We start from the raw sequence: 24,505 nt of genomic DNA, 5'->3' as shown, positions 1-24,505 counted from the left end.
GCAAATTGGTGAGGCTTTTTATCCAACATTTCCCAGGAAAGGGGGGGTGCAAGTGTTGGGAGGATTGTTCATTGTTCTTAAGATCCAAGGGTCTGGGTCTGTAGTCAACTAGGCAAATTGGTGAGGCTTTTTACCAAACCTTGTCCAGGAAGTGGGGTGCAAGGTTTTGGGAAGTATTTTGGGGGGAAGGACGCGTCCAAACAGCTCTTCCCCAGTAACCAGTATTAGTTTGGTGGTGGTAGCGGCCAGTCCAAGGACAACGGGTGGAATATTTTGTACCTTGGGGAAGTTTTGACCTAAGCTGGTAAAGATAAGCTTAGGAGGTTTTTCATGCAGGTCCCCACATCTGTACCCTAGAGTTCAGAGTGGGGGAGGAACCTTGACACCGCTATAGAAGGTGGAGCATTCCAACACCCTGGCTATTATGTATTGCTGCAATGACCTTAATGGGTCAATGCAGCCAGGATGTAATTTGGGACAGCCCGGACACACTCTGACCTGCATCGAGGCTGAGCTGATGCCAGCAGTTCGATGATGTTTGTGTAGGTAAGTTGTCCCCCTTCAGAGGCTGCACAGGAATTTGCACCATTCCAGAGAAGAATCTGACCCTGGCAGAGAGGGTCATTTTTATTCATGCTATTTACAATTATTTTTTTATTTTCTTTTTTGTTTACACCCACTTGACTCAATTGTTTGAATAAACAGCTGGAAGAAAACCTCTTTTGCTAAAGATTCATCATCCCTCAACCCTTGAATTAAGTCTGAGAGCCTGATTCCTTGCTGCCTGAAACCTGATTTAGCATTTATACATGTGCAAAATGGGTGTCAAATGCTGCTGCAGGTGTGAGTTGAGAGTTTTCATTTTACACCAAACAGGTGTAAACAAATGGAGAACTGGTGCAAGGCATTGACAATCCAGCCTGGATGGCAAAAAATGAATGTCTGGCTCCCACAGAAATACTCAGGATTTATGGTGGATTTGACTGAGCATGAAACAAAGAGCAAGGGCTAAAAGCTATGGTTGTGATTGAGTGACTAGAATGTTTTGAAGGAGAATCCTGGCCAAGCCATGTGCCAAATACTTAAGTCTAACAAAAAACAAGGACTCTGGGGCCTCAGCAAGACACCAGCTCTATGTCTACCAATAATAAAGAAGTGACTTATAGATGAATAAGAATTGCTGATTAATTATATTTTTGGAAGCAGAGCAAATTTTGGCAATAAAACTGACTCAGAAGGTGTTAATGATTCCACAGAAGCGATTAATGGAACAGTGTTTCAGTCACTGTGGAGATTCAACAGTTATATACTTCATCTTACTAACCCTTCCTTGCCAAAAACTGGGCACTCTAGCCAAGGCAGAGAGCATGCTGCATACTTCAGAGTCAGTAGCAGAACTAAGAAGTAGCCACAGAAATATAATTTTAATACAGAGCTAATGAAAACTGTTTCCTAATGGCAGAATATACATCACTAACAGGTCTGGACATCAGATCAAAATCTATAGCACGTCCTCTCCAAAGCTCTGGATTGCAGATATAAAATCATTTCCTGAAGCACAAGAGGTGCAATTAGAAAAGTGCTGTTAAAAATAGCTCAGGAGGTGAGAGCCAGACAGACCCATCAATAAACGTTCCACAGCTGATAGCTCCTGTTAAACTCAAGAGGGCGTAAGAAAAATGTAAGGGGCCTCTGAATGCAGGAGGAGTGCATTTCTACCATGAATAATGCCAATCTCAGCCCAGCAGGAAGAGTACACATCCAAGAGAAACCTTTCAAAGTGGGTTTTAGATGCTGATGCAATTTTTGCAGCATCTGAAATACTTGTTAAGAAATTTACATGGCTTCTTCACTCACTGACACAAAAATCCAGCCATTCTGCACACACAGATCCAAGGGCAGAAAATCAAATACAATGGAGGACAGCAGAGAAAGTATGCAGGACAGCATTTTTTTATATGTTGTTTTTCCTTTCAGGTGCAAATAACCCAGCAGGGAAAACATCTGATTTAAGCACCTGGAGATTTCTTAGCCCACATAATCCTGACCTCCAATCTTTTTCTGGGTTCACCACTGCGGCCATTTCACACTCCTCAGAGAAGGACCAGTTCACCTAATGCTAAATGAGAAAGTATGTCTGCCCAGCTGCTACCCCCCAGGCTTGTGCTGCAACTTGTGATACCTGGTGTGTGTGTGTGTGTGTGTGTATATATATATATAAATAAAATCAGAAATGGGAACATAAAAGATGAAGATTAGTGAACACAGGAATTGGCATACTGGATCAAACCAATAGTCTATGCTGTCCAATATCCTGTTTCCCATAGTGGTGAGTACCAAATGCTTTAGAGAGAGGTGTAAATTATGCATAATGGACAATTATACAATAACATGCCTATGGGAGAAGCAGTTTCCTCATCCCAGGCAGTTAGTGGTTGCCTTATGTCCTGAAGCATGAGTGTTTGTTTCTTATAAATATTAACCCAATATTTTCAAAGTCAACATCTAGACTCCTCAATATATAACCTGATTTTCAAATGTACTAGGAACCCAGCAGCTCCCTTATATTGCAGTGTCTTCAGGCAGCCTCCAGTAGGTGCAGAAGCAGCAGTCACTAGTCAGGGAGGAAGTCATCTGGCCCCACCCTACTACCAAAGCAGACCAGGTCTCTTCTGCTGGAGGAGCCTCGTCTGGACAGGGGATACTCAGCTGACCCCTCAGGCCTTTTCGCTCCATCAATTGGATTGGTGGGTCAGGGGTAGATTGTGGTACTATTCTCCAAAACACCAGCCACTTCTTGCACCAAAACAAAATGTCACTGACTATTTTGTGGAGATCTTCCCTATCATCCCCTTTCTTCTTCCTAATATGCTTTGATTAGCAGTAAAGTAATTAACAAAGTTGACACAATACTAGGCAGTTCACACCTCAGACCCATTTAATGGATTCACACACTCCAAGGCGGGAAGGGACCATTGTGATAATCTAGGGTAGGGGTTCCCAAACTTGGTTCATGGCATGTTCAGGGTAAGCCCCTGGTGGGCCGCGAGATGCTTTATTTACCTGAGCGTCCGCAGGTACGGCTGCTCGTGGCTCCCAGTGGCCGTGGTTTCCCATTCCCGGCCAATGGGAGCTGCGGGAAGTGGTGGCCCAGCCCGTGTCGCTTCCCGCAGCTCCCATTGGTTGGGAATGGTGAACCGCGGCCACTGGGAGCCACGAGCAGCCACAGCTGCAGATGTTCAGTTACACAAAGCTTACCCTGAACAAGCTGAGAACCAAGTTTGGGAACCCCTGATCTAGGGTGATTTCCTACATAACATAGGCCATAGAACTTCCCCAACATAACTCCTAGAGTAAATCTTTTAGAAAAACATCCAGTCTTGAATTTTAAAATGATCAGTGATGGCAAATCCACCATGGCATTTGGTAAATTGTTCCAAGGGTTAATTACTCTCACTGTTAAAAATGCTTTTAAAGGTTATGGGGTGCCAAGCAGACATGCTCCAGGTGATACTAGCTCTGCAAAGTAAGCAGTTCTGCACCCGCCCTCTTCTGCAGCTGCTGTCGCAAAACTCTTTCCCATGCACACTCCCCCTCTCAGACACCATCAACACGCTCTTATCAACCTCCTGGCTCCAGTCTATACCTGTGGCATTCCATTCCTCCCCCATCACAGTCCAGCACTGTGGAGTCCCATTACCCACTGCATTCAACCCCCATCCCTCTGCGATTGGGCCCTGCTGAAGTACAGTACCCGCTGCATTGTACTCCAAAGGAGAAGGTTGGATATCATCCCAGGCTGTGCACAAATCTTTAGCCGTCCCAGGACCCCGCCTCCTCTTGGGACCTTCCCTTCCCCGCACTGCTGATTTTTTTGTTTGTTTGTTTGACTCTCTCCTCTGGTTGATGATTTTTAATAAAAGAATTGTGTGGGTTTGAAAGCAATCTCTATTCTATTAATTGAAAGCAAAGAGAGCCCTACAAAGCACGGTCTGCACCAATCACAGTCATCTCCTAGCTTTACAAGCACTTCATTTCTGAGCATAGCAACAAATATTAGTGGCTTTCAGCTTCAAATTTCTGCTTCAAGGTATCTCTGATCCTTATGGCCACATGCTGCGCCCTCTAATAGCCCTGGTCTCTGGCTATTCAAACTCAGCCTCCAGGCGCTGAGCATCTGTGGTCCAGCCTTGAGTGAAGCTTTCACCATTGCCTTCACAAATATTATGGAGTGTACAGCACGTGGCTATAAGCACAGGAATATTGTCCTCGGCCAGGTGCAGCTTCCCATAGAGGCAGCGCCAGCTAGCCTTTAAACGGCCAAAAGCACACTCAACAGTCATTCTGCGCTTGCTCAGCCTGTTGTTGAACAGCTCCTTGCTGCTGTCAAGTTGCCCCGTGTATGGCTTCATAAGCCACAACATTAAGGGGTAGGCAGGGTCTCCCAGGATCACAATGGGCATTTCAACTTTCCCTACGGTGATCTTCTGGTCCGGGAAGAAAGTCCCTGCTTGCAGCTTCCAGAACAGGCCAGTGTTCCAAAAGATGCATGCGTCATGCACCTTTCCGGACCAGCCTGCATTAATGTCTGTGAAATGCCCATGGTGATCCACAAGCGCCTGGAGAACCATTGAGCAATACCCCTTGTGATTAATGTACTTAGTGTCAAGGTGGTCTGGTGCCAGAATTGGAATATGCGTGCCATCTATCACCCCTCCGCAGTTAGGGAAGCCCATTTCATAGAAGATTATGATTGGAAGAGACTCAGAAGGTCAACTAGTCCAACCCTTTGCTCAAGCCATCCACAATGTCACGCATGTTGTCCAGAATCACGGTCCTTTGGAGCAGGATGCAATTAATGGCCCTGCACACTTCCGTCAACACGAGTCCATCGGCAGACTTTCCCACTCTGAAGGGGTTAGCAACCAATCAGTAGCAGTCTGGAGTAGCCAGCTTCCAAAGTGCAATCGCCATGCGCTTCTTCAACAGCAGGGCAGCTCTCATTCTCATGTCCTTGCGCCACAGGGCTGGGGCGAGCTCATCACACAGTCCCATGAATGTGGCTTTCCTCATCAGAAAGTTCTGCAGCCACTGCTCATCAGCCCAGACATGCATCTAGGATGCACCCAGATCATAGAATATCAGAGTTGGAAGGGACCTCAGGAGGTCATCTAGTCCAACCCCCTGCTCAAAGCAGGACCAATCCCCAATTTTTGCCCAGGATCACTAAACAGCCCCCTCAAGGACTGAACTCACAACCTTTGGTTTAGCAGGCCAATGCTCAAACCCCTGAGCTATCCCTCCCCCTTGTTTCCCAAGCCCAAAAGCAGCGTTCTACTGTAGTCAGCACCTCAGTGAATGCCACAAGCAATCTCAGGTCATAGCTACTATGCATGGCGAGATCAATGTCGCACTCAGGACTGGCTCTAGGCACCAGCAAAGTAAACACGTGCTTGGGGCGGCACAATTTCAGGGGCGGCATCATTCCGGCCATCCTTTTTTGCTTGGGGCGGCAAAAAACCTAGAGCCGGCCTGGTCACACTCCTCTTGCCTTTGTAGTTTAAGGAATAACTCCACTGCCACTCGTGAAGTGTTGGTCAGAGCGAGCAGCATACTTGTCCATTCCTGCTGCCCAAAAAGGCAGGGCGCATGGTACACAAAGCGTTGAAAGATGGCGCCAAATGCGGACGGAAGCACAGGGATGGCTGGGATGTGAAGCAATGCATCATGGGGCTTTGGGACTGGACCCAGGATGCCCCATGACTCCCTTCCGTCTTCCCACAACTCTTAGCAGCAGAAGAGGAAGAAATGCTCTGTGGGATAGCTCCCCAGAGCGCACCACTCCGAATACCGCTGCAAGTGCCACAAGTATGAACATGCTATTGTGCAGGCAGCTGACAGTGTGAATACACAACAGCAGTTTCCCTTCGCATTCTCTGAGTGATGCTGTAACTCCCGGCGCTGTAACTCTGCCAGTGTAGACATATCCTTATAGATTGTGATCAGGTCACCCCTTAATCTTCTCTTTGTTAAACTAACTAGACTGAGCTCCTCGAGTCTATCACTGTAAGGCAGATTTTCTAATCCTTTACTCATTCTTGTGGCTCTTCTCTGAACCCTCTCCAATTTATCAACCGTCTTCTTGAATTGCGGACACCAGAACTGGACACAGGATTCCAGCAGTGGTTGTACCAGAACCAAATACAGAGGTAAAATAACCTCCTTAATCCTACTTAAGATTCTAGTACAGAGGTGGGTAAATTACGGCCCGTGAGCCACATCTGGCCCGCAGGACCATCCTGCCTGGCCCCTGAGCTCCCGGCCAGGGAGGTTATCCCCTTGGCCCCTCTCCCCCTCCTCCGCAGCCTCAGCACAACCCGCTGCCAGCGCTCTGGCCCGCCGCTCCTGCCGGGCAGCACAGCAGCAGTGTGGCTGGCTCTAGCCGGGCGGCAGGGCTTTGCTGCTCTGAGCAGCATGGGGGGGGCGGGGGTTGGATAAGGGGCAGGGGGCAGTCAGGGGACAGGGAGCAGGGGGGGTTGGGTAGGCATGGGAGTCCCTGGGGGGCTTATCTAGGGGAGGGGGTGTGAATAGGGGTCGGGGCAGTCGGGACAGGGAGAAGGGGGGGTTCAATAGGGGGTGGAGTCCTGGGCAGGGGTAGTCAGGGGACAAGGAGCATTGGATGGGTCCAGGGTTCTGAGGGGGGTAGGAAGTGGGCGGAGGCCAGGCTCTTTGGGGAGGCACAGCCTCCCCAACCCAACCCGACTCTCCATACAGTTTTGCAATGCCGATGTGGCCCTCAGGTCAAAAAGTTTGCCCACTCCTGTTCTAGTGTATGTATCCAAGGATCGCATTAGCCCTTCTGGCCATGACATCATGCTGGGAGCTCATGTTCAGCTGGTTATCCACCGTTGCTTCCAAATCCTTTTCAGAGTCACTGCTTCCCAATGTATAAATATGGTCTACATTCTTTGTTCCTACATGTATATTTACATTTAGCTGTATTATAGGTGCTAGGTTTCTCTTTGATTTGGGTATGCTCAACCACCGCCCTGACCCAGGCCCTGCCCCCACCCACCTCTTTCTGCTGCAGTCTGCCCCCTCCACAGAGAGTGCCTGTCATAAAGGGAAGGATAAATACCTTTAAAATCCCTCCTGGCCAGAGGAAAAACCCTTTCTCCTGTAAAGGTTTAAGAAGCTAGGATAACCTCGCTGGCATCTGACCACAATGACGAATGAGGAGACAAGTTACTTTCAAAGCTGGAGGGGGGAGAAACAAAGGGTCTGGGTTGGTCTGGGTGACGCTTTTGCCGGGGACAGAACAGGAATGGAGTCTCAGAACTTAGTAAGTAATCTAGCTAGATATGCGTTAGATTCTGTTTGTTTAAGTGGCTGAGAAAATAAGCTGTTCTGAATGGAATGGATATTTCTGTTTTATTTCTTTTTGTAACTTAAGGTTTTGCCTAGAGGGATTCTCTATGTTTTGAATCTAATTACCCTGTAAGGTATTTACCATCCTGATTTTACAGAGGTGATTCTTTTTACTTTTTCTTCTATTAAAATTCTTCTTTTAAGAAACTGAATGCTTTTTTCATTGTTCTTAAGATCCAAGGGTTTGGGTCTGTGGTCACCTATGCATATTGGTGATGATTTTTATCAAACCTTCCCCAGAAAAAAGTGGGTAAGATTTTGGAGGATTTTGGGGGGAAAGACGTTTCCAAACGAACTCTTTCCTAATAATAATAATACCGGCGTTAGATGTTTGGTGGTGGCAGCGAAAGTCCAAGGGCAAAGGGTAAAATAGTTTGTACCTTGGAGAAGTTTTAACCTAAGCTGGTAAAAGTAAGCTTAGGAGGTTTTAATGCAGGTCCCCACATCTGTACCCTAGCATTCAGAGTGGGGAAGGAACCTTGACAGCGCCCCATCCCCGCTCCTCCCCCTCCCCTCAGTGCCTCCTGCACACCACAGAAGAGCTGACCCATAACAGATGGGAGGTGCTGGGAGGGAGGGAGAGGAGTTGATTGGCAGGGCCACTGGCAAGTGGGAGGTGCTGCGGGGGGAGGGGAGAAGCTGGCTGCTGATGGGTACTAAGGACCCGCTAATGAGATGTATTAAAACACATATTATTTGCTTGCACTTAGCTTACCAAGCAATCAAGATTGTGCTGTATTAGTGACCTGTTCTCTTCATTATTTACCATCCCCACAATTTTTGTGTCATCTGCAAACTTTATTAGTGATGATTTTTTTTCCAGGTCATGAATAAAAATGTTAAATAACACAGGGCCAAGAACCAATCCATGTGGGACCGCACTAGAAACACACCCACTAGCTGATGATTCCCCATTTCCAGTTCCTTTTTGAGACCTAATCAGTTAAAAACAAAAGAATGGCCATGCTGGGTCAGATCAATGGTTCATAAAATCATAGAAGTGTGGGCCTGGAAGGGACCGCAATAGGTTATCTAGTCCAGTCCCCTGCACTCAAGGCAGGACTAAGTAATAACTAGACCTTACCTGATGAGTTTGGCTAACCTATTCTTAAAAACCTCCAAGGACGCAGATTCCACAACCTTCCTAGGCAATGTGTTGCAGTGCTTAACTACCTTGACCGTTAGGAAGATTTTCCTAATGTCTAACCTAATTTTCCCTTGCTGCAATTTAAGCCCATTGCTTCTTGTTCTATCCTCGGAGGTTAAGGAGAACAATTTTTCACCTACCTCTGTGTAACAAACTTTTATGTACTTGGAAACTGTTATCATGTCCCCCTCAGTCATCTTTTCTCCAGATTAAACAAACCCAGTTCCTTCAATCTTTCATCATAGGTCATGTTTTTTAGAACTTTAATCATTTTTGTTGCTCTCCTCTGGACTTTCTCCAATTTGTCCACATCTTTCCTGAAATGTGTGCCCAATACTCCAGCTGAGGTGTTATCAGCACAGAGTTCTTATAGATGGGCACTATATTTTCCTTCTTCCAGTCCTCTGGAATCTCTCCCATCTTCCATGGCTAATGGCTCAGATATCTCCTCAGTCAACTCTTTGAGTATTCTATGATGTATTTCATCAGACCCTACTGACTTGAAGACATCTAACTTGTCTAAGTAATTTTAAACTAGTTCTTTCCCTAATTTAGCCTCAGATCCTACCTGATTTTCACTGGTGTTGACTATGTTAGACATCTGATCGCTCCTAACCCTTTTGGTGAAAACTGAAACAAAAAAGTCATTTAGCACTTCTGCCATTTCCACATTTTCTGTTATTGTCTTTCCCCCTTCACTGAGTAATGGGCCTACCCTGTCTTTGGTCTTCCTCTAGCCCAGTATCCTGTCTTCTGACAGTGGCTGGTACCAGATGTGTCAGAGGGAATGAACAGAACAGGAAAATTATCAAGTGATCCATCCTGTTGTCCAATCCCAGCTTCTGGCAGTTGGAGGTTTGGAGACACCCAGAGCATGGGGTTGCATCCCTGAGCATCTTGGCTAATAGCCATTGATGGATCTATCCTCCATTAACTTCAGTTAGCCAGCTTTTAATCGATTTAATGTGTGCCATGTTAATTTTATATTCTATTTTTTTAAATCAAAATGTCCATGCAGTGCCAAATCAAATGCCTTACAGAATCATAGAAGATTAAAGTTGGAAGAGACCTCAGGAGGTCATCTAGTCCAACCCCCTGCTCAAAGCAGGACCAACCCCAACTAAATCATCCCAGCCAGGGCTTTGTCAAGTCAGGCCTTAAAAACTTCTAAGGATTGAGATTCCACCACCTTCCTAGGTAACCCATTCCAGTGCTTCACCACCCTCCTTGTGAAACAGTGTTTCTGAATATCCAACCTAGACCTCCCCCACTGCAACTTGAGACCATTGCTCCATGTTCTGTCATCTGCCACCACTGAGAACAGTCTAGCTCCATCCTCACTGGAACCACCCCTTCAGGTAGTTGCTATCAAATCTCCCCTCACTCTTCTTTTCTGCAGACTAAATAAACCCAGTTCCCTCAGCCTCTCTTCATAAATCATGTGCCCCACCCCCCTAATTATTTTTGTTGCTCTCTACTGGACTCTCTCTAATTTGTCCACATCCTTTCTGTAGTGGGGGCCCCAAAACTGGACGCAATACTCCAGATGTGGCCTCACCAGTGCTGAATAGCGGGGAATAATCACTTCCTTCGATCTGCTGGCAATGCTCTTACTAATACAGCCCAGTATGCTGTTCGCCTTCTTGGCAACAAAGGCACACTGTTGACTCATATCCAACTTCTCATCCACTGTAACCCCTAGGTACTTTTCTGCAGAACTGCTGCTTAGCCAGTCGTTCCCCAGCCTGTAGCGGTGTGTGGGATTTTTCCATCCTAAGGGAGGACTCTGCACATGTCCTTGCCGAACCTCATCAGATTTCTTTTGGCCCAATCCTCCAATTTGTCTAGGTCACTCTGGACCCTATCCCTACCCTCCAGCATATCTACCTCCCCCCCCCCCCAGCTTAGTGTCATCTGCGAACTTGCTGAGGGTGCAATCCATCCCATCATCCAGATCATTAATGAAGATATTGAAGAAAACTGGCCCCAGCACCAATTCCAGGGGCACTCCGCTTGATACTGGCTGCCAACTAGACATCAAGCCATTGATCACTACCTGTTGAGCCCAATGATCTAGCCAGGTTTCTATCTACCTTATAGTCTGTTCATCCAGTCCATACTTTTTTAATTTGCTGGCAAGAATACTGTGGGAGACTGTATCGAAAGCTCTGCTAAAGTCAAGGTATATCATATCCACTGCTTTCCCCATATCCACAGAGCCAGTTATCTCCTCATAGAAGGCAATCAGGTTGGTCAGGCATGACTTTCCCTTGGTGAGTTCTTATTGACGGTTCCTGATCACCTTCCTCTCCTCCAAGTGCTTCAAAATGGATTCCTTGAGGACCTGCTTCATGATTTTTCTGGGGACTGAGGTGAGGCTGACCGGTCTGTAGTTCCCCGGATTCTTCCCTTTTTTAAAGATGGACACTATATTTGTCTTTTTCCAATCATAGAATCATAGAATATTAGGATTGGAAGAGACCTCAGGAGGTCATCTAGTCCAATCCCCTGCTCAGAGCAGGACCAACATCAACAATCGTCCGGGACCTCCCCCAGTCGCCATGAGTTTTCAAAGTTAATAGCCAATGGCTCTGCAATCACATCAGCCAGCTCTCTCAGCACTCCTGGATGCATTGCATCTGGCCCCATGGATTTGTGCATGTCCAGCTTTTCTAAATAGTCCTTAACCTGTTCTTTCACCACTGAGGGCTGCTCACCTCCTCCCCATACTGTGCTGCCCAGTGCAGAAGTCTGGGAGCTGACCTTCTCTGTGAAGACCGAGGCAAGAAAAGCATTGAGTACTTCAGCTTTTTCCACATCATGTGTCACTAGGTTTCCTCCCCCATTCAGTAAGTGTCCCACACTTTTCCTGACCTTCTTGTTGATAACATACGTGTAGACATAGGCACCGACTCTGTGGGTGCTCCAGGGGTGGAGCACCCACAGCGAAAAATTAGTGGGTGCTCTGCACCCACCAGCAGCCAGCTCCCCTTCCTGCCCCCCCTGCCTCACCTCCGCCTCCTCCCCTGAGCGTGCTGCGTCCCTGCTCCTCCACCTCCCTCCTAGCGCTTGCTGCCGCCAAACAATTGTTTGGCAGCATAGCAAGCTCCGGGAGGGAGTGAGGAGGAGTGGGAACATGGTGAGCTCAGGGGAGGAGGCGGGGAAGAGGCGGGGCGGTGGCAGGGATTTGGGGAAGGAGTCGGAATAGAGGCAGGGAGGGGGAAGAGTTGAGGCAGGGACTTTGGGGAAGGGGTTGGAATGGGGGTGGGGCAAGAGTGGGAGGGGCAGGGCAGGGTGGAGTCAGGGCAGGGCCAGGAGCAGAGGTGGGTTGAGCACCCACCGGCGCCAGTAGAAGTCAGTGCCTATCCCTGTAGAAACCCTTCTTGTTACCCTTCACATCCCTTGCTAGCTGCAACTCCAGTTGTGCTTTGGCCTTCATGATTACACCCCTGCATGCTCAAGCAATATTTTTATACTCTTCCCTAGTTATCTGCCCAAGCTCCACTTCTTGTAAGTTTCCTTTATGTGTTTAAGCTCACTGAAGATTTCTCTGTTAAGCCCAGCTGGTAACCTGCCATATTTGCTATTCTTGCTGCACGTCGGGATGGTTTGTTCCGGGCGCCGACTCCATGGGTGCTCTGGGGCTGGAGCACCTATGGGAAAAAAATGGTGGGTGCTGAGCACCCCCTGGCAGCCCTCCTACCAGAATCTCTCCCTCCCCGCAGTGCCTCCTGCCTGCTGGGGGGCCCAGCCAATCAGCATCTCCCACTCCCTCCCAATGCCTACCACCTGCCACTGTTTTGCAGCATCAGGAGGTGCTAGGGGGAGGAGTGAGGGCACAGCATGCTTGGGGGAGGGGGCAGAAATGGATGGGGAAGGGGGGAAAGAGGTTGGGAAGAAGTGGGGTGGAGCAGGAGTGGGAAGAAGCAGGGCAGGGGTGGGGCCTTGGTGGAGCCTGGAGGGAGCACCCCATGATAGATTAGAAACTCAGTGCCTATGGTTCCTGTGCCCTCAATAAGGCTTCTTTAAAATACAGCCAGCTCTCCTGGACTCCTTTCCCGCTCATATTATCCTCCCAGGGGATCCTGCCCATCAGTTCCCTGCGTGAGTCAAAGTCTGCTTTTCTGAAGTCCGGCGTCTGTATTCTGCTACTCTCCTTTCTTCCTTTTGTCAGGATCCTGAACTCGACATCTCATGATCACTGCTGCCCAGGTTGCCACACACTTCTACTTCCCCTACCAATTCTTCCCTGTTTGTGAGCAGTAGGTCAAGAGGAGCATGGGCCCTAGTTGGTTCCTCCAGCACTTGCACCAGGAAGTTGTCCCCAACACTTTCAAAAATTCCAAAATTCCTGGAAGTCATCAGCATTCTCACCTTTATCAACCAAACCTGTAATCTCATAAAAAAAATCTATCAAGTTACTTTGAGAGGTTCTATTTTCCATAAACCCTTGTTGATTGACATTAATTATATTACTGTCCTTCAATTCTTTACTAGTTCTGTATCAGCTGCTCCATTATCTTGCCCAGGATTGATGTCAGACTCACAGGCCTCTAATTAGCCAAGTCTGTTAACCCTTTAAAAATACCAGCCCAACATTAAGTTTCTTCCAGTCTTCTAGAACTTCCCTGATGTTCCAAGATTTATTGAAAATCAGCATTACCAGTCCAGTGAACCCCTCAGCCAGCTCTTTTCAAACTATTGGATGCAAGTTATCTGGACCTGCTGATTTAAGTGTTTAACTTTAGTAGGTGCTGTTAAACATCCTCTGAAATACTAGTATATGCTATGACTATTTTATCAGTTTCCTTCCCAAATACAGAACAGAAATATTTATTGAATGCTTCTGCCTTTTCTGTATTATTATTAATTCTACCATTTCCATCTAGTAATGGACAAGTACCATTGTTTCAAATATTTTTGTTCTTAATACACTCAAAAAACTTATTGTTTGTAACTTTGCCGGCCATAGATTTTTGTCCGCTTGTATATATTTGGTGCTCTTATCAACTTTCTACAATGTATAGCTTCTGACTTGTATTCATCACTATCAACTTCTTCTTTCTTCCATTTGTTTTTAATTATATAAAATATTGTTTAACACTCTCTGCAGCCTCAGGCAGACACCTCTATATCAGTTACACATGATTAACGGTATGAAAGTGTTCTTTGCAACGTTGATAGAAAATTACTTTTTATATAGAAAGCTGAGGTTCTAGAGTACAAGAGGGCAGCTTCAGTCACAGAACTGGATTTTTGACCTGGCCTGGACCAATCTGAGTCCTGCCTCCTGCTCTGTCTTCTAATGAACAAGCAGGCGCGAGACAGGGGCTGAAGCTCCGGTGGGGCAGGCTTGTGTGCAGTGGGAATGAGCTGGTTAGGTGTAGGGTGACCAGAAAGCAAATGTGAAAATTGGGACAGAAGCTGGGGGGGGGGGGGGAGAGTAATAGGACCCTCTATGAGAAAAAGACCCCAAAATCAGAACTGTCCCTATAAAAGTGGGACAGCAGGTCCCCCATGTTAGGTAGAAGGAGAACAAGATCTGGGGCGAGAAGAAGGCACCTCAGGCCAAGGGGCGTTGATGTCCCCACGTCCCCGTGGCCTGCAGCTGTGGGACTTGAAGCAGGCAAGACGGGGCAATAGGGTGTGTGGGGTGGATAAGCATCTGCTAGCTGGGAGGGCAGCAGGGCGCGAGAGGGCGGGCACCCGCGGGGGGCGGGCAAGGGGCAACCAGGCCGGGGGGATGGGCACTCGCTGCGGGAAGGGGGCTTTGTAAGCTGCGGGCGCTGCCCTCGGCAGCCCCTCGCGAAGGCAGCGAGCGGACGAACCCGCCCGCAGCTCCGCGCCGCCTCAGGGAGGGGGGCGGTTCCTGTCAGGCGCTCAGGGGTCGCCCAGGCAACGTGACACCATCAGCGCGCGCCGCCTCAGTGCGGGCGTCGGCCCTTCCGCTCAGAGCCGCCGCGCGCGTGGTGCGTGCGCCCCGGAGAGCGAGCGAGTGGCCGGCCCGGCATGGCCCGGGCGATGCTGTTGCGTGGGAGCCGCCTGCGGGCCCTGCTGCGGGCGGGGAGCGTCGCGCGGCTGCGGGCGCCGGCGGCAGGTGAGGGCGGGGCTGTCCCGGCGTCGCGCGGCTCGGGGGCTGGTTGGTGGGGGAGGGGAGCCGGGAGGATCGGGGTCTGGAGGGCCCCGCGGCGGCTGCAGCCGGCTCGGACCTGCCGAGGAGCCGCGGTTGCCTTGGCCTGGCGCCCAGGGCTGTAGGGCCTCAGCCCGCAGCTCGAGTCCGAGGGTGGCGCCGGGCTAGCAGAGGAGCTGGCGGCCCCTGCCGGGAGCTCGTGGGCCCTGGAAGAGTCTCTGCCGGGACCTGTGGTCTGCAGCCGGCACCGCGCATCGCCATGAACGCGTTAACCCCCGGCCTGCCTCTGGGGCCGCCGTGTGGCTGGCTCTCCCGCAGCGCCTGGCTGCGGCGAAAGACAGCCGCGTTTCTAGGTGCCGCCTGTCAGCCAGGGTAGAGACTGGAACAGCCAAAAGCAGAGGGGCAGATGTGAATGAACTCGGCCAGTGATAGAAGCAGGGGAAACCTCTTCGCCTGTTTCTTCGGCGTTCTGAAGCGCAGCTTGACCTGCACCGCGTTTACAATCTGGTGTAAATCACTGCAGTAGAAATGGGAGCGCAGAGTCCAAACTGATCTTCAGACCTTTCTATTTGAAAATTGTTATACTGGAACATCCCTAATTCACATTTACCTGGTGACCCGTCACAAATTCCTCCCATGTATAAATGAGTAAGAAAGTGAACAAACACAATTGAAAATAAAATTGTGTTATGGAGTGTACTCTAGTTCATTTATTTTGAGAAGGGTAACTTAAGGTACCATGAAGTATTCTACATAATTAAAACCAATACAGTGTGGTATGTTTTCTGAATTTAATTACGTCTGGGTGATTTATAAGACTTCATTACAGCACTTGGCTACTTAATCTTTGGTGGGATGCGGAGAAAATAGCTGAAATTCTTGTGAGGATGTATGTATCTGGTGAAGTGAGATGGTCCCTACATGTAGAAGGTAGTTTGACACTTAATTCTAAAGAACAGGAGACATGAAAAGGGAGCTAGTGGAGTGACCAATCTTGTTAAAATAATAAATAAAAATGAACCTTGCTTGGACAAATGACCTTTAGCGACCTTCTTTCATACCAGTTTGCCTGCGTTTTAAAAAATGCCTTTGAGGAAGCCAACAACTTAGATACAGTCTGCTTAGCTGAGTAGGATTCAGTCTTTTTACTGGCAAGGTTCCAGCAGTAAGCAGTCCTAAACGCAGGCTGAGCAGTCAGGTTTGTTAGGAAAAAATGACCATATGATTTCACTTGAGATCACTGTTGGGAACTGCATTGGAAGAAATTTGCAGTATAGCTGCCTGACCAGTGGCTCCATCACTGCATGCCAGTCCCTTAATCTTCAGAAGCACAAACATACTCATTAAAGTGACAGGAACAGACTGAACCGTCAACACATGGTGTCTGTCTACTGGCAGGGTATTGTGGGACGTGCCCATCGTGATGCACAAAGCACTGGGTGATTACCAGAGCTTAATTTGTAGTCTAAAAATTGGCTCTTACCAACCCTGTAGAATGAAAGACTATAAAAGGGTTCAAAAAAGAGCTAGATAAGTTCATGGAGGATCGGTCCATCAATGGATATTAGCCAGGATGGGCAGGGCTGGTGTCCCTAGCCTCTGTTTGCTAGAAGCTGGGAATGGGCGACGGGATGGATCCTTGGGTAATTACCTGTTCTGTTCATTCCATCTGGGGCACATGGCATTGGCCACTGTCGGAAGACAGGATACTGGGATAGATGGACCTTGGTGTAACCCAGTATGGCCGTAGGAAATCAACCTCTTGGTGTGAAGGCCTTTCTTTCTTTCCTTCAACTCTGGGTACTGAACTCACCAGCATGGGGAATTTTTAACTTTCTTTAGAGAAATGATTTTTAAAAGTTTTCATACAGGCATGTTCTCCTTCACCGTACAGCTCTGAACTCTACATTTTCTGCTATCCCTGCTGGACTGCTTACTGCACACACAGAAAAGGTGTCTCAGGATTTTAATCCTGTCACTCAGGGACCATGTATTCATGAGTATTTGTACCGTGCCTAGTACAATTATAGAAATGTAGGGCTGGAAGGGACCTCAGGAGGACATCTGGTCCAGACCCCTGTGTCGAGGGAGGACTAATACCTAGACTGTCCGTGCCAGGTGTTTGTCTACTTGTTTTTAAATACCTCCAATGACTCCACAACCTCCCTAGGTAAACTAGTGGTTATCGATCTTTATCGTTAGAAAGTTTTTCCTAATATCCAACCTAAACCTCCCTTGCTGTAAACTAAGCTGAGTACTTCTTGTCCTACCCTCGGTGGACATGGACAATAATTGATCACTATCCTCTTTATAATGATCTTTTTGTTACTATTGTGCCCCCTCAGCCTTCTCTTCTGAAGACTAAACGTGTCCAATTCTTTCAACATTTCCTTTAAACCTCTTCATTTTTGTTGCTGTCCTCTGGACTCCAATTGGTCCACATCTTTCTTGGAGTGTTCTGTCCAAAATTGGAGACAATGCTCCAGCTGATGCCTCACCAGTGTCAAGTAGAGTGGAACAATTACTTCCCATATCTTATGTATGACACTCCTGTTAATACATCTGTCATAAATATAAAGGGAAGGGTAAATCCCTTTAAAATCCCTCCTGGCCAGAGGAAAAACCCTTTTACCTGTAAAGGGTTAAGAAGCTAGCATAACCTCGCTGGCACCTGACCAAAATGACCAATGAGGAGACAAGTTACTTTCAAAGCTGGAGGGGGGGGAGAAACAAAGGTTCTGTCGGTCTGTGTGATGCTTTTTGCCAGGAACAGAACAGGAGTGGAGTCTTAGAACTTAGTAAGCAATCTAGCTAGATATGTGTTAGATTCTGTTTTGTTTAAATGGCTGATAAAATAAGTTGTGCTGAATGGAATATACATTCCGTTTTTGTGTCTTTTTGTAACTTAAGGTTTTGCCTAGAGGGTTTCTCTGTGTTTTGAATCTGATTACCCTGTAAGGTATTTACCATCCTGATTTTACAGAGATGATTCTTTTACCTTTTCTTCAATTAAAATTCTTCTTTTAAGAACCTGATTGCTTTTTCATTGTTCTTAAGATCCAAGGGTTTGGGTCTGTGTTCACCTATGCAAATCGGTGAGGATTTTTATCAAACCTTCCCCAGGAAAGGGGGTGTAGGGTTTGGGGAGGATTTTGGGGGGAAAGACGTTTCCAAGTGGCTCTTTCCCTGTTATATATTTGTTAGACACTTGGTGGTGGCAGCAATAAAGTCCAAGGGCAAAAGGTAAAATAGTTTGTATCTTGGGGAAGTTTTAACCTAAGCTGGTAAAAATAAGCTTAGGGGGGTTTTCATGCAGGTCCCCACATCTGTACCCTAGAGTTCAGAGTGGGGAAGGAACCTTGGCAACATTCCACAATGACATTTGCCTTATTCTCAACAGCATCACATTGTTGACTCATTCAGTGGGGGCCCAATTCTGGGTGGGAGCTTTGGGTGACCCTTGCAATACAAGTAAAGTTTGTGATCTAATTTGAATTTGACTGGTACAGAGATTTTGAAGTAGATTTTTGCATCCCATCTCCATGACCACTCCTTTTTATGTATTAAGAGTAAGTGATTTCTCTTCTGTGAACATTTATTCACTCTTGGGAGCTGCGAGTCCGGGATGACTCTGGGCTGGTTTGGCTCTCTGAGGACAGTGACTCAGCGGGCCCAGTGCTCTGACAGCAGTGCCTCACCCTGGCATCTCTCAGTCCCTGGATTTGCAAAGTTTGAGCACTGCAGGGGAAGTGTGCTGAGTCCCATGGAGGAGGAGGAGTGGCATTCATTGGCTCCAGAGGCATCTATGTCTCTCCTCTGACTGGAGGGCATTCGCAATGGCGTAGGGCAGGGGAGGGCAAACTACGGCCCGTGGGCCAGATCCAGCCCATCAGGGCTTTCAGTCCGGTCTGCGGGATTGCCAGCCTCATGGTGCAGCAGGGCTAAGGCAGGCTCCCTGCCTGCCCTGTCCCTGCACTGCTCCCAGAAGTGGCCAGTACCACATCCCTGGGGGGAAGGAGGGCAGAGGGCTCCATGCGCTGCCCTCGCCTGCAGACACCACTCTCTGCAGTTCCTGTTGGGTGGGAACAGGAACGGGGAACCACAGCCAGTGGGAGGTTTGGGGATGGTACCCACAGATGAGGGCAGCGCACGATAGAGCTGCCTGCCCCACCCCACAACCAGGAGCCAATGCCGGACATGCTGGCCACTTCCAGGAGTGGCATGGGGCCAGGGCTGGCAGGGAGCCTGCCTTAGGCCTGCTGCGCGCTGCTGCCACCCTGGAGCTATTCGAGGTAAGCGGCGCAAGGCCAGAGCCCGCACTCTGAATCCCTTCCTGCATCCCAGCCCTCTCCCCTGACCCTTTGAAACCCCTGCCTTGAGCCCCCTGCTACACCCCTCCTGCATCCCAACCCTCTGAGCCCCCTGCCACACCCCGCACGCCTTGTGCACCCCAACCCCCTGCCCTGAGCCCCCTTCCTGCACACAGCACACCATCCCACATCCCGCACTCCCTCCCGCACCCCAACCCCCTGCTCCAGCCCTACATTCATGGCCCTGCATACAATTTCCCCACCCAGATGTGGCCCTTGGGCCAAAAAGTTTGCCCACCTCTGGTGTAGGGTCTGGAGGGTGGAGTTGTGAAGATTCTGGAGCTTCAAGGACTGGCATGAGAGAATGATGGAAGAATTCAGTTTGTCATGGATTAGGTATCTACACTGGGCAAATCCAGCATGAATAGTAGGAGGGCTGCAGATCAGGAGTGAGGGGCATTGGCAGAGCTGAGGTCAGAACTGGAGTAGTAGGGGATGCTGCATTTTAGAACTATAGGGCATTGACAGAACTGTGTGTGGAAGCTTTTGTAGCATCTTCCAGCTCTGGGTTTGGGTGTAGTCCTTCGCTTTAGCGAACAGCATCTTCCCCTGCAACCTAAAAGCATATAATAAAATGAGAAGATAAGGAAGAGACCTTTTGTTTTGGTGCCTATATTGTATGAGTCTCTAGCAATATAATACTTAACACACAGCAGAGGTTGTGAGAAAGGGGGGCTTAGCTGATGTGTTGTCTGAAGTGAATGAAGCACAGTGACCATATGATGCACAACTCTATAGGAAAATCATGTTTCAGTGGGTTTTTCTCATCATGGCTGATTTATGCTGAAATAATGTGATAAACTTCTTGGTCTGGCAGCTGTGTCAGAGTAATGTTTGCGAAGTGCTTGATCTTCATGCTTTTGGTGCTGCTTTATTAAAAATGCTTGGTAACAACATGCTTATCCTCAGTTACATGGAGGGGATCACAGTGGAATTACTTTATCACAACATCCAACACTAAGGGCACTTAGATTCCTAGAGTCCAGGTCATTCCGCTGTTTTGAGAAAAATGAGACACAAAATGTAAAGGAAATTTCGGAAGGCCATGGTATTTTCCCAATAAATACAGTTATAGTATATTCTATTTAGGTTTTTAATAGCACACTGATCACGGTAGTATGTAAGTCCCATCTGGTTGTGCATTAACTGATATGACTTGTGTCATTTGTTGTTTGTTCTCTCATCCTTTCCCCACAAGGAGAAGCATGTGAAGAGGAGTGTCTTGTTTTGATAGTTTTTGTTTGTTATAATATATATGTTGCTTTGTGTTTACATCAGAGAAGGCAAGGCTAAAGAAATGCACTTTGCACTGGGAGCAGCAAGCGGGGAGGGAGATTTGTGGAAGTCCTTAATTCTTGGTAGAGTTCATTCTGTATTTCTGGACCGTCTCCCCATAGAAAGTTCTGTCTCCAGCACAGACAAGCTTTACTTTTACTGTGGAAAGTTTGGTTGTGCCAGAGGAATGTAGGTGACAACAATGGTCTTCGTCCCAGGCTTCAGACAATCTTTTAGATACGTTGGGTCCAGGCCATAGAAGATTTTGAAGATAAGGGCTGAGACCTTGATTTGAAATTCTATGGGAAGCCAGTGTAGACAGCGGAGAACAGGTGTGCTGTGCTCGTGTTAGTTTGTGTTGCTGAGGAGATGAAATTAGCTTTTTATTTTTTAGCTTTAAAGCCATATGTATGAGGTGTTGGGATATTTGTGTGAATTTGCTGGCATGCACTGCTCTGGAATATGAGAGAGATCCTGGTTCTGGTCAGCCAAGTGCCTGTATTTGTCAGCTGTCCCTATACAGCAAAGCATTTAAACCCATTTTTAACACTGGGCAAGTGTTAAGTCACATTAACTTCAATAGACTTGAAGCACATGCTTAATCTTAAGGAAGCGCATTGATATTTTGCTGAATGGGCTTGCTAAAGCAGGTGGGGGCTGTGAAAGTTTACCTCTACTAATGCAGCCCATCTCTGATCTGCAGCATCCCCTGGGATGTGAATTTTGGGTCTTCTGCAGTCCTGACAAAACCCTTGTAAACTCTTTGTTTCTCTCAGGCTTCTGGTTGTGTTAGTCTCTCTTAACATCTGGTGACAATTACTAGGTTCTCTACTTACACCAACAAATTTATTTCACTTTTAATTTAACCCTAGTATACTCAGTTCTCCAGAGTTAAAAGGGTGGAGTAATACATTCTTTCCAGTCAGAAGAACTGGACTCCAAGTTGCTTTACAGTCTGTAGGTATTACCCATTGGTCAGTTACCAGAAACTACACAACCCTAGCTGACTAGAGTGAGGCTGTCTTGTAGCTTATACAGGTTTGAGCACATTGTCAATGATTAACGAATAGTAATGCATAACGATCTTGGAAAGGAAATAGAGCAGGGAAGTCATAGTCCCTCCATATGTCCATGATACCATTGCACCTAGGCCATAGTACTCTTCTGTCTGGACACTTTGGTTGCAGATAGATTATAGATTATGGCAGACTGTAGAGCGTTGGGAGAAGAGCAGCATAAATGTTCAGGGCCTGAAGGAGCTGACTGAGACATTTAGCTCTTACTGGATATAGCTTGGCTAAGCCACAAATATGTGAAGAATGTAAATGCCAAGGAGGAAAAGGATTTATTTAGGGTGGTACATGAGTAACTGAGGCACACAGTTTAGGAATACAGTATACTTCCATATATCCAAAACCCTGTTGTTTGAACCCCTGCATTAGCCAAATCCTTTCCTTGCCTCCCCGCATGAATCTCATGCTGCGGGACAAGGAAGAGAATCGGATAATGTGGAGGCTCACAAAACGGAGCAGAGACCCCCCCCTACCCGGCCCAAACTGTGAGGAGGAGGAGCCGCTGGCCATACAGGAGGTCACCCTGCTACTGGATGGCTCCTGTGGCAGCATAGGAAGCCTTCTGCAGCCCTGCTGTCACAAGAGCAAATGAGTGGGGCTGTTACTGCAGAACTGCAGAGGGCTCCCTGTGCTGCCGCTGGGCTGATGACACCTGATTCCTGCAGGCACTGGGTGGGGGTGAGGCTGTGGTCCTGGTGGATAAAAATCAATGTTTTTTTTTAAAAAATCAAAAAAATTTGGATTTTTTAAAATTTAAATTGGATTTTTTTTGATCAAATGCTTTTTGAGGGGAAAAAAACCTATCTAAAGATAGATACATTATAGCTCAAAGATATGTCATCATGGAATAGTGATTATAAATTCTAATTCTGTGGTAAGAGACAATATATTCATCTAATGTTTAAGAAAAGTTTTGTAAATGAGTTCCAATAGTTCATGGATTAGGGATGCAATTTTATGGGGTTCCAGGGGCTTCTGTATAGATTATTTAGGTTAATCTTTCTATCTACCCAATAGGACTCAGTGCTCAGTCTAGAAGATACCATCAGAGGTGCTTAGTTATGCCGTTCTCAAACTGTGGATTTGTGTCTTCAGAGATAATATGCTTGTTAACAGCAGAAATGTTTTTAAATAAATAATATATAGAGGTGAGAAATGACAGACCTCAACCCTATTGTCCCTCTGTAAATTTGTGTACACAGAGGCAATCCCTTACCTCTCTCTAAAAGTGCAAAGTTTCAAAAAGTTCAGTGAATAGAAGATTGTTGGGGGTGGATCTGGACAAGGAGAAGAAGTTTGGAGATAAATGTGAGAAGGGAGGGCCAGGCAATAGAAACAAAAGTGAAACTGTTTGAGCAGCATATTCCAGAAGGCTTGAGGTCTTTCTGAGTGTAGCCTTCATTGATTTGAAATCTACCATATCTTTCTCTCACTAGAAGGGAAAACCTCTAATGGCAGTAGGCCGTAAGAGAGACCCAGTTTGGGAATATTTTAATGAAGTTCTTCTACCTGTGGGTAAGACAGGCATGTGTGCAAAATGCAAACAGCGCAACAAAGAAATGCAAGGCCTGGTTTCCCGAATGACACAACATCATGAGAAGTGTTCCTTCTCAAGAAGAAGCTGCGTTGAAGATGATGAAAGGAACATGTCCGAACGTGCAGGATCTTCAGATTGGTAAACTTTTTTATTTCATACTTCTTTCTTAAGGACTGCCTGTCTTCCTTCTGGACTAGTCTTGAATTCTCATGTTTGAGCAAAAAATGTAGTTGTTACTCTATGATACTATCACTTTAGATGCAGTTGTGATAAAAAATGAATAGCTGAAATAGGCAGATCTTCCTTTTACAATTTCACCTTTAAAGTAGTACTGAGTGTCAGTGAATGCAATGAGTAATAGTAAATGAGCAGTATGGTAATAATAATTAAATAACTGCATTGAATTATTTTTTTTAGGAGAATCCATCCTCAACATGCAGGATTCAGAAGGCTATCCACTTTCAAGATCACCATCATTTTCTATAGTTTCAGAGTATTCTGCCAATGATGGTGTTTCTGTCCCATCATGTATGTCACAGTATATCATTACCTGTAGCAAAAAGAAAAAATCTCCATTTCCAGAAACAACCATAGATAAGTTTGAGATAAGAACCAGCCGATTACAAAAAGAGGTAATTGATGAAAAAATTGCAATAAATGGTTTATTTATGCAACAAACTCACCTTTCCATATGATTGAGAACCCACACTTCACTAACATGGTTCAGTCATTAACCATGGATATAGTCCACCCAACAGAGCAGATGTCGCAGGCAAAGTGCTGGATAAAGGGTATGAAAGAGAAATTGAGCAGTGTGCAAAAGGTCTAGAGGGTAAAATTGTTAACCTGAGTCTTGATGGGTGGAGCAGTGATCCTGTTGTATGTGCTTGTGTGACAACAGAAGAAGGGAATGTCTTCCTTACAGAAACAATTGATAGATCAGGAAATGCACACCCAATAGAATACTTACAAGAAGTAGCAGTAAAAGCTATAACAAACTGTGGAAAAAAAATTCAAATGTCTAGTACGCAGCTTGGTCACAGACAATGCTGCAAATGCATCCAAGATGAGAAGAAATTATTTAGAAGAGAGTGAAGAGAGTCCCAAGCTAATAAGATATGGTTGCAGTGCTCATTTGTTGCACCTCCTAGCCAAAGACTTCAGTGTTCCAGAAATGAAGGCTAATCTTGTGGAAATTGCAAAATACTTGGGTAACAACTGCTTTGCAGCAGCTGCTCTGAAAAAAGTGGGAGGAACCAAGACGTGCGATGGAACTCAGTAGTGGACTGTTTTGAGCACTAGATCAAGAACTGGCCTAATCTGATGACAGATTGTGAACAAAATCGTGAAAAAATAGATGGCACTGTCACAGCCAGCGTTCTCAACATTGGGTTTAGGAGAAAGGTTGAACACATGCTGAATACCCTGAAGCTTATTTCTGTAGCCCTGAACAAAACGCAGGGAAACAGCTGTTTTATTGCTGATGCTGTTGAAATTTGGAAGGAACTGAGTGAGATCTTAAAAGAGAAATATGCAATGACAAAG

The 24,505-nt window shown here is 46.8% G+C and overlaps 1 protein-coding gene across 1 annotated transcript in view; it reads left to right on the top strand.

The window, feature by feature from the left end:
- The first annotated feature begins 14,495 nt into the window (after window positions 1-14,495).
- TRAP1 (TNF receptor associated protein 1) overlaps window positions 14,496-24,505 on the top strand; it is a 75,598-nt gene continuing 65,588 nt past the window's right edge. Inside the window, exon 1 of the mRNA XM_084642119.1 lies at window positions 14,496-14,672. Within this exon, the coding sequence (XP_084498245.1) occupies window positions 14,585-14,672 (88 nt within the window). The 5' untranslated portion in view covers window positions 14,496-14,584. The remainder of the gene's footprint in view (window positions 14,673-24,505) is intronic.

Source organism: Lepidochelys olivacea (assembly GCF_965140295.1).
Source record: "Lepidochelys olivacea isolate rLepOli2 genome assembly, chromosome: 10".
Classification (NCBI taxonomy): domain Eukaryota; kingdom Metazoa; phylum Chordata; order Testudines; family Cheloniidae; genus Lepidochelys; species Lepidochelys olivacea.
Note: the sequence above shows the minus strand (reverse complement) of the source record. Positions and strands in the feature narration are given on the sequence as shown.